The 10,562-nt window shown below is 42.4% G+C and overlaps 1 protein-coding gene across 2 annotated transcripts; it reads left to right on the forward strand.

Moving 5' to 3' along the window:
* Positions 1 to 1,071: 1,071 nt before the first annotated feature.
* On the forward strand, positions 1,072 to 7,617 carry OTOR (otoraplin). 2 transcript variants are annotated; one of them, XM_019549142.1, is made up of 5 exons: positions 1,163 to 1,179; positions 1,264 to 1,485; positions 1,944 to 2,083; positions 2,810 to 2,920; positions 7,464 to 7,617. In XM_019549142.1, exons 2-5 carry the CDS (start codon positions 1,362 to 1,364, stop codon positions 7,485 to 7,487), a joined length of 399 nt encoding a protein of 132 aa, XP_019404687.1. In that variant the 5' UTR covers positions 1,163 to 1,179; positions 1,264 to 1,361; the 3' UTR covers positions 7,488 to 7,617. The 2 variants fall into 2 exon arrangements, with proteins under 2 accessions (XP_019404686.1, XP_019404687.1); XM_019549141.1 differs by having other exon boundaries at positions 1,072 to 1,485.
* Positions 7,618 to 10,562: the final 2,945 nt, after the last annotated feature.

The following is a 10,562-nucleotide window of genomic DNA, read 5'->3' on the forward strand; positions in this document are numbered from 1 at the left end:
ACCGGTATCAGCCCCCAAAATCTCTATTTGTGCACCCCTAGTATGCATGGGAACCTTCCATGTGCTCTGGAATTTTGGACCACTTCATTGTGCATACCTGATTTAGAAACGGGTTGTCTTTCTGGAGGTTGTTCCAAATAGCAACCAGATACAAAGTTAGCTTGTAAGGCAAAGTGAGTGTCAATAGGCTGGACCAACTAGAAAGGATGTAATTAACCTAACTGTAATGTAATGAGGGCACTGGGTTGGCATTCCTGTTACATTTACAAAAATGGCTGTAACATTTTTAATAGAAGACAAGGAGTAGAACAGACTATCTGAAAGATGGCCTGTCTATCAGCAGTAGAAGCTCCCTGGGCCATTGCTTTCAAGAGTGCCACTTGGTAACTTGTCACACCGCTATCTGATGCACCTAGGTCACATGGTCGCATACAAGTACTGAACTGCCCTAGCTTTCCATAACTTAAGAACTGTTTGCTCCCAGGAGTTGGTGCTATGACATCAAGTATTTCATCCCTCACCCCCTTTTTCCTAACTATCCCCTGCCTTTTCTTCCCATGTGGTGGCTGGGTGATAACTTAAAATGTCATCTTCTGAGGATAAGGGGGTGTTTACAAGTCAGTGTGCGAGGCTGTTCAGAGCCTTGTGTTCAAAATCTCTTCAGCCTGAGTCGGGCTGCATAAACTAGACTTACGTGGAAAGAATCTGGGCATAACATGAATAATATGTTTGGACTCTAACAAGGCATTAAAACCCAGGTTGTGCTACAAGTGCCCAGTCCCTGAACTGTAAACTTCACAGTTTTTAATTTGTTGACTTGCAAAGCATTTCGCTGGGGCTCAGCTATGTGGGACTCCTGCTTGGTCTGTGTACATTTGCAGAAGCACCTTAGGATGTTGGTGTCCTTTATAAACAACACTGGAGCAGCGTCTGCCCCAGAGAACTCATAATCTAGGATGGTTTGTTATGCTTTCTGCATTTCATGGGAATCCAGATTTTAAAAGAATGTGACTTCATTTGCTGCATAGTGGGACTGCTCTGTTTTTCATTCTCAGATAATTTTGCCTGGGGTCATGTTCAGAATATTACACTTAATGGAAGATTACAGGAAAACGTAGAATGTCTGGGTAATACAGCAGTTTATTGAAGCAGTGCTACAAAGGGGCTTTGGAAAGAAAGGTAAATACAACCTGAGGATCCCCTGGAGCCCGTGGTTTCTCTTAAAGCAGTGGAATGTTGCCCTAATCTATTCCCATTGGTCAGACATGTTTTTACAGATGGTTAGCTTTTTCCATAAAAGATAAGGATTACTGGACCTGACACATTTGTGAGAGAAGTCTCAGAAAGAGCTTTGCAAGAAAATGGCACCCACTGTTTATGTAATCATACTGCTTTTATGCCTCGGGTTTACGTATCCTGTTGTGACCGGGACTTTTATGGACAAACTTGCAAGCAAGAAGCTATGTGCTGATGATGACTGTGTCTGTAAGTATTTATATTTATACTCTAGTAAAATATGTCAGCGAAGGTAAATGAGTCATCTGCGTAAAATAGTATGGAAAAAATGCAAGAATAAGCTGAGTGTTAACTTTTTTGTGTAAAATTGGTCTTGCACCTTAAAGCAAAAAAAACCAAACCCCCAGCCCCCGTGAAATTGGAAATTAGTTTTGCATGTGGGTTTTCCACAGTGAATCTTCTTAAGGGCTTTGTTCCAAAATTCACTCAAATATTACTTTTCAAGGAAAAGTAATAAAAAAACTTTTACTACTCACCATTGCAGCAAACATTTTGATGAAGTGAAATAGTCTCTAGTATAGATTTAATCTCTGTTTGCAGTCTGGCAGGCTTTTCTGTGATTACTTTCAGCATACTGTGGTTGTATTTGTACAGTTATTATAATATATACTCTTCTACAATTCATCTGCTTTTTTCTTTCTTTACAGACACTATTTCCCTTGCCAGAGCAGAAGATGATTACAATGCACCAGACTGCAGGTTCATTAATATTAAAAAAGGGCAGCTGATTTATGTTTATTCAAAACTAGTGAAAGAAAAAGGAGCTGGAGAATTCTGGGCTGGCAGTGTAAGATTCTTCTGTATAAAAGTATTAATCTACCTCTGGGTAGCTTGTAGTGTGTGTGTGCGTGTGTGGTTTGTTTTTGTTTTTGAATTTTGTTTTGCTTAGTTTTATTAAGTGAATTTTAATATTGAAAATAATTCAAGTCATTACATCTGAGATCTTTTTTAAAATGCAGGAATCCAAGTTCTGCAGTGTTCAGAATGTTTATGGTGAGGAGAAAGCATATAAAAATAAGAAAATACTTGAGGGAAAACATCTTCACTTTTCGTGTGACCAGACTTTGGAATAGACTGTGAATCTGTGATAAAATGAATATGGTGAAGCAATTACACCAAGTTCTATTCTTTTTGCTGCCAGCTATTGGGATACACAGATGAGAATTTAGTTATCTAAATCAGAATAGATGCCTTGATCACAGTGGGTCATTGTCTTAATGCTAACTTTACATTTTAAAAAGAATAAAGCAGCATTTCCCCTTTTTATAAGGAAGATTTGAGAAATAATATATTCCAAGTACAATCTATAGGAGCCATATGCATGCGTGTTCTGGCTTGTATTTGCTTTTATCACATCGTGTGCCAGCTCATCAGATAGTTCAAAATCCAAAGGCCCCAAAAACCCAAAGTAAGGAAGAGTGTCTATAGTTCTTTTTGATAAATGCATAAATGAGTTCAAACTTGATAAGTGCTGCTTTAATGCATCTAATTCATGCCTTCCCTTGCTCTAAAGGTTTACGGTGAGCAGTATGAAGACCAGATGGGGACTGTTGGTTACTTCCCTAGCAGTTTAGTCTCGGAGCAGCATGTCTATCAAAAAGCAAATAAAACCATTCTTACAACGGTAAGGGGTCTGTGAAAGGCCAGCTGGTTCTATAAATACACTCAGGTATGTGATGCAACTTCATTATAACAGCAAATCATGGCTGTGGCAGTACAACAAAGGCTTGTTGGCTGTAACAGTAATGTTACACAGCTGTTTGGGTATCTGATCCCGCTGTGTCCTTACTGAGGTGAAATCCATTGAAATCATAACTTCAACTCTGATCCTACAAGCATTTAGGTACTGTTAAATGCTCCAGATGGGGCTTGTCAATGGAAGGACTCCTGTTGACTTGAATGACTGTAGGTTCGCACAACGAACTTTATACAAAGCATTGCCAGTGTATAGCAGGATCTTTATTGTTCCTGCAAACCAAAGGAAACTTGCTTGCAGCATAGCAGGAGGTTCTGACCATTCTGCCTTAACAAGGTATACAGAGGCCATCTGTCTTATACAGTATTTCTGCTCTGTTGTACAGTATTTCTCCTGATAAGTAGAGTGAGGAGTATAGAGATCAGAATGACTTTTGTCACTTCCTTCAATAGGAGCATGAATAAGCCCCTAACAATTCCTTGGGAAATGTCACCTTTTTTACAATTCAAGCGTTTCCAACTTTTTACCATCAAAGGGGATTTTTTCCTTATTTGTTTTAAACTAAGAGCTTTTCTGTTTAGTCAAACCAAAAAAGGAAAGTCCTGGTTAATTTTAAAGACTTCATATAGTCTGCTTCCTCGGTAGTGTTTACTTGCTTATACAAGGAAGTTATTGGCACATCTTTTAAATGGAAAATTAAAAAGTGATTGGAAACATATTCAGGTGTTTGTTTTGAAACAGCCAAACTTTTTTAAACATTTCTTTCTGTTTTGTTAAAATCTGAGAACTGTAGCATTTCAGGATTTCTAGTTCATTATTTTTAGCTCTATTAAAGACCTGAAATCTGCTTATACAAAGGGGCGGGGGGGGCTTTCTCAATAGCCAATGTGTTAGCTTCAAGAGGCTGCCTTTCCAATAATCAGTCAGTCTCTTGTGCTCATGCTCTCTTTCTCTTGCTTTAATACCTTGGAATGTCCTTCAGTGGACAAGTTTCTAGTCATTACTTTCATTAATTGTGAATATCAGAATGTGTTCTGTTTTAGTGCATGACTCCATTTACATAGTAAAGTAGTTGAAAATCCTCTTCAAACATACATAGTTTTAATCTTTTTATGTTTTTGTTATCAGACACACTTCATTAACAAATGTACTTCTGTGCAAAGACACAGGAACTATTCTTATAGGTAGATTCTTTGACTAGTTGCACTGCAATTCTGACCTTGACAGCAGATGCATTCTGTAGGAATTTATAAAAGAGCACACTCCTGTTTAGTAAAACAGTGACATCTCCAGTGGCACTGCACTAAGGTTAGACTGGGGCAGAGTTTGGCTTGATACCTTGAAACCACTATTGAGTCATAGTAAATGAAAGAACAAAAGAGAAGCAGACTCAAAGTCTTAGAAGAAGAAAATCTAGTCCTTGTTTACTATAGGAAGCATCTAAAATACTCAATAACTGTAGGTTAACATTTTGCCAGAACACTTGTGTTGAATCAGGTGTTGATCCACAGCAGTCTGCATGTGGCAGGGCAGGCCTTGAATTGATTGGCAGAAGCTGACTATGATATAGGAGTATCCTCCAGCCCTTTAATTCTCCAAGTGGCACCAGTTGCTATGTTGATGTTGTGCACATGGGAGACTAAGTGCCGGGTGTTGGTTAAGTGTTGGTTAAATGTTGGAAAAACAGCCAAGCTTGATCTGTGTAGGGTTGTGTGAATGCAGCACTCCCAAGTAGTTGTTCCCTCCCAAGAGGAGGAAATTGTCTAGGGGGTTAATGCTATCTGCACCTCGACCCCGCCCCCCTTCCCCTTTTATATAAGCATATTTTAGGTCTTTAATAGAGCTAAAAAATAATGAAGAACTAGAAATCAAGATTTCCTATAGAAGTAGCAAATAAGGGCCTATAGGATGTCATTTTACTATTGCTGCTATTCCCCTACTTCTACTTGTTCAATATAATTGACAGAGCTCTTGCAAACCATTAGTAGTCAAGTACATCTAATTCATCTTATTGCAAGTAAAGGTGATGAGTCCTCCTGTTTCAAACCTGCACTGCAGACAATACCCAGACAAATATGGCAACTAGTAAGCCAGTGCAAAACAGCAAGTACATGCTTCAGATTTGGATTCGGCCGATTTGGAGGGACAGTGATTTCAATTCGGTCATTCAAATCACTGTCCCGATTCGGCCATAAACTAAACAGGCAGCAGTCCTCGACAACACTGGACACGGCTGGCTCCAGCTGGTAAGTCTGCTGTGGTGGGCAGAGAGGGAAGGGCAATGGTGTGTTGGGGAAGATAAATGCCCCCACAGCGGGGGAGGGATGGGAGTTGGGGCTGGGACAAGCTGCCCAGCTGGGGCAGGGGGGCATGGGACTCAGGGAGGGGGGCTCTCACCACTGTGCGCCACTGGTCCAGGAGCAACTCTTCCGGTGGCTCCTCTGGCAGCTCTTGCCACCAGTCTGGGAAAGCATGGGAGCAGGCGTGTGCCCCCAGATCTGCACAGGGTGGGCTGGGCCAGACTGCACTTTGGATGGGCAGCAGAAGGCACTGGCAGCAGGGGCTCTGCCCCGCTGCTTGACCAACTGGGGGGTGCTGGGAGCGGCAGCTATTCCCTGGTGCTGCTTGCGCAACTGAGGTGGAGGGGGTGGGGCGCAATGCAGGCGTGGTTCGCTTCATTGGAAGGTGCTGGGAGTGGGGCCTATGCCCTCCCGCCACTCACCCAGCCAGGGCTGGGAGGTGCGGGATGGTGCCAGTGATTTGCCTCAGACAAGCAGTGTTCAGCAGTGGAAGCCACTCCAGTCTCCCTGCACCTCTTGGACAAGCTGCAGCTTCGTTCTACCCTGCCTCATCTGGGCAAGCAGCAGCAGGGCATGTGGGCAAGTGCGTGCACCCAGATTAGTGTGGGCCCAGCAGCAGGGGCTATGGGGAATTTTAGGGTGAGTGCAGCCCCCCATAGCCCCTGCTCCACTGTGCTCTGCAGGGCAGGTGGAGCCAGGGCTGAGGCTGGGGCTTGCCACCCAGAGTGTAGGTCTGGCTCCATCTGCCCCAAGGAGTGCAGCCCAGTGGTGGGCAGCTAGGGCTAGCACAGCCTGGCCCAGCCCTTCCCACGCAGATCGGGGCACATGTCTATTCCTATGCCCTCCTGGACCAATAGCAAGAGCTGCCAGAGGAGCCACTGGAAGAGCAGCTCCCAGATGGGTGTTGCATAGCAGTGTGCAGTGGCAGAAGCCCCCCTCCTAGAGTCCCATGCTCCCCACTTGTCCCAGCCCCAATCCCTCCCTCACTGTGGGGGTGTTGATCTGCTCCCCCCTGCCACACCTCTTCCCTCCCCCCTCTGTCCACCGCAACAAACTTACCAGCTGGAAGCAGCTGTGTCCAGTATCACTGAGGACTGCTGCCAAGTCTATGGCCGAATCTCTGCATCAGTGCTGAACCTTTCTGAATTGATTCCGAGGCTTCCAATTCGATTCGGACCTTTTTAATAGGTCTCCCAATACAATTCGGATTCAGAGATTCAGCCGCTGAATCAGACCAAATCTGCTTCAAATTGAATCGGCTACCAAAGCTTCGTGCAGCCCAAGCAACTAGTTATGCAGCATTATAACTTAGTGCAGCAATATATTTAGGGATTGTGTATCTGACCTTACACTGACTACCCAGCAAATAGTTGGCTTTCCCATGTGTGATATGAGACATCTGCTCAGAAGTAATTTGGTGCCTCCTGCTCTTGGAAATGCATCTGTACTGGATCTGCCTTATTTTGAATGCAAAGTAAGGGTTAGTCCAGCTACATTGTACAGTTTGAGCTTTGCACTTATTGTTTCCCAAAAGGAACAAACTTAACTTCACATCTCCCATGCAGATCTCATCACAAAGAAGGGTAAAAGAAATATTCTGTATTTCTGTAATAGTCTCCCCAGTGCTGGAAGAATGAAGGGACTTCGGCTTTCAAATTTAATTTTGAGCATCTGCCTTCCAAAACCCATGCAGTTTTTCCCTATTAGAAATTAACCTAATTCTTAACCCATTTGAAACCTCATTTCCCTGTAGCGCATGGTAATTTTAACAACAAGGATCAGGTGTTTAATCAAGACTTTGTATTAATTCCATTTACCAACACAAAGATACAGACCAAAAAGAGAACTAGGGACTTGACGTATAAATGAATTTGAGAGAGAATCCTGTATTGTGTAATTCATTTTAAATTGGAGATACGGGGTTTAGTCATTCCAACAGCAGTGCTGAATTTGAGCTCTGGTATCAGAGGTGGTGTAGCAAAGGTCCTTTCTTCAAGTAGTATAGTACTGAGAACAGTTGTATTATGCATGCAGTAGATATTCAACACTTGTTTTTTTTCCTTGTATAACTTCCTTGAAAAAATATATTTTGAACTCTGATTGTATGGAGTTAAATTGTATGGTTGCCTGGCTAAAGGTCCACTTATTTTTGTAACAACTGTATTTTTCAGGACATTGACTTTTTCTGTGAGTAGTGCTTTATATGGATGGGTCACCTCCAGGCTGCTACCAAGACAAACTGATGGATAGACACCTGGAAACCCTGACTGAACATGGAGAATCTTTCTTCTTTCTTATTGTAGTTGTTTTTACAATAAATTGTGGGGTTTGCTTGTTTTTTGGGGTTTTTTTTTTTTTTCCACTAAGAACCGGCTTGGGTAAAGGGCATGATTGCCAAGGGGCTGGAGAGGGGTTGTGAAACATTTAGCGATAACATGGTATATGCTTTGAAATTCTTTCTACCTGAAATTACTTTTATACTTGCCAGTAACATTAATAGCCTTTGAACTGCTGTGTAGTCTTATTCAAAGTTATAAATATGTAATGCATGGGGTAAGACTTTCGATCTTGGGTTGCATTTATTTTTCTCACTATAAGAGTATGCTGTATCCTGTTAAATAAAAATGAAGAGAAAAGATGTTTCTTTTAAGAGTCATCCATAACTGCCTGCATAAATCATTTTTATGCCAACTGTTTCTACAGTAATGTAATTTATGGTAACCAAAAAAACCCCCAAAACTCAACACAAATAATATCACTGCTTTCTGAAACTATTTAATATCTGTTAAGTGTCTCATCTGTTGGCTAATGGTTGGTCACTTAGGATACATCTAGAGTGAAATGTGGCTTTAATCACAGTCAACCATGGAAAGAGTAGGTCAAATGAAGAACTGCACAGTGCTTCTGGTAGCTCTGAGGGAATCGCTGTCAAAACCCACCTCCTTTTGCAGTGTAAACCACCTTTGCCAGCCCAGCTCCAGTGACCATGCAGAAGGCAGAGTCATTGACTTGACTTCAGTCTGCACACTCCTGGAAATTGAGCACCACAGCTAGTGAGGATTTCCTGGGTCAGCAAAGCTTGAAAATATCTTGCTGTCTTGGTTTGGCGATTCTTACATTTTTATCTCAAATATTATGAAATCTAATATGTTATTTTAAAACCCCAGCACATGAATAGGTGAAAAGCTCAGCTTTAGTTTTTTTTTAATATCTTTCCTAATGCACAGGGTTATGAGGAAAATCTTACAAATAGACACTGAGGGCACCTTGGCTCAGAAACTGGAAGGCAATAAAGCCCAACTAAATGCATTCTTTATAAAATCTCACATCTTTGGGGGCCTGAGTTATTATCCTTGAGGCTAGGTACAGACAGTCAAAAAGCCTGAGGCCAAATTGATTCAGTCTTTTTAAGTTAGTCTAAACTGCACAGATTAAATTGAAACAGAAATGAAAGGCATTTACCTGGGCCACTACACACATGCCTGCAGTGGCTCAGGCCAGAAGTCAGGAGATACTAGAGCATGACTCTTTGGCTGTGTGTTTACTTCCCGTTCCTGTTGCCCCCCAAGGTCTCTGGGATTTGCAGTCCAGAATTATAGCAGCAGGACTCTAGGGTTGCTCATGACTTCCTCTTCCTGCGTCCAGGTGCCTCTGGGATTTGTAGTCCACAGTTGCAGCCAGCAGTAAGTTTGCACAGGGAAAGGGGTGTTTAACCCCCCTCCGTGGCCCCAGACCCCAGCTGGGGCTTGCCTGGCAGGGCGGAGTGCTCCCTTTTCCCCCCATAGATTGAGCTGCATTCCCAGCTGGGCTTGCCCCCCATCCCCTTGTCAGCCAGTCCTCACTGCTCCAGCTAGGAAGCAGAGGGGCAGGGCCAGCCCTTCTCTCTAGAGCAGGAAACACAGCCCAGCCCAGGGCTGGAAAGCATGCTGGGATGCTGGGGGACTCTAATTTAAAATGAACCAGGAACCTGGGACAGAAGATCCATAAACCAGTTTGACCCAAATCAGTCGAGTTTGATACTACATTCAGCCAGGTTTATCTTAAACCAGTTTCTGCCATTTTGAAACTGGCTTATGTGCACTGAGCTTCTGTTCTGTCACAAGTTTAAACCAGTTTCTAATCACTTTAAACAGGCTTATATGTAACTTCTGGTCCTAGCCTGAATGTTTAGAAATAACACTTCTGACTGCCCAAAACACTTTCAATGTAATTTATCAAGAGAAGCCTAATGAACTTTGCTTTCCTATGCCCCATTCATAACAAACTAAATAGTTATCATCTAGCTAATGCAACTATGCCCACTAGGCTGACCATAAGTAAACAATTTTCATTTGCTGTACAACATGTATTTCAGTGTTGGGAATGTGCTATTGCATGTAAAACAGGCCTACCTCTTGCATGTGTTAAATACACATCAGGCATTTAAATTAGGTATGTGAAAATAACTGGTTGAATGTCTGGCTGGATTACTTTAAAGCTGCACTTTTTTGTGCGTCACGGATATAAAGGCAAGGAACGTAGTTTATGGGGGGAACACATACCCTGATATTTTTGTTCACTGGTGTTAAAGTCCCTAACTTGCTTTGGTAGGGCTGCTGGCATACTTAGTTCTGTGTCAATGTGTGAAGTGAAGAGTTTACAGAACTTCATGTACATTTCTGCATAAAAGATTCCTCAAATTTCAGTTTCATCACTTTCTGAGTTGAGGTTTATGAGGGAGAAAACTCAGACTAGCCTTCCACAATACCAAGAGGCCGGGATTAAAGGGAGCAGTTGTGGATCCAGCCTTGTAAAAAACAAGTAACTTCTAGCCTGTATAGTTGCAGAGAAAAGCTTTTAAACATGACCCACTCCAGCCTCTATGCACCAAAAATCTGGAGGCAAATTGTGCAGAATCTATCTAAAACCAGGACTGTGTGTAGCTCCCACTGGGAGCAGACAGGACTGTATGTAGCTCCCAGTGGGAGCAGAACAGGAGGCGTTCATAAAACTAGTGATTGTGAGCTGCAGAGAAGCCCTTCAAAAGATGTAGGGATCTGGGGTTGCTCTGATAGTAACTAGGTAATGTATATCAAACCCACTTAGTTGTGGGGCAATACCTTCTCAGAAAATAAGCAAATCTTTGCACTCAAGGCTTGGCTGTATGTCTGGAGACAATTAAGCTTGGAGCTCATCCTTTATTTATTTATAGGTGTTTTTTCCGTACTGTGATTGTGCTAATTACTATACTTACAGTTAAATGCTAACTAAGCAACAGAGGACTCAGAAGC

Source organism: Crocodylus porosus, unplaced genomic scaffold (assembly GCF_001723895.1).
Source record: "Crocodylus porosus isolate Cpor-Errol unplaced genomic scaffold, CroPor_comp1, whole genome shotgun sequence".
NCBI classification, from domain to species: Eukaryota; Metazoa; Chordata; order Crocodylia; family Crocodylidae; genus Crocodylus; species Crocodylus porosus.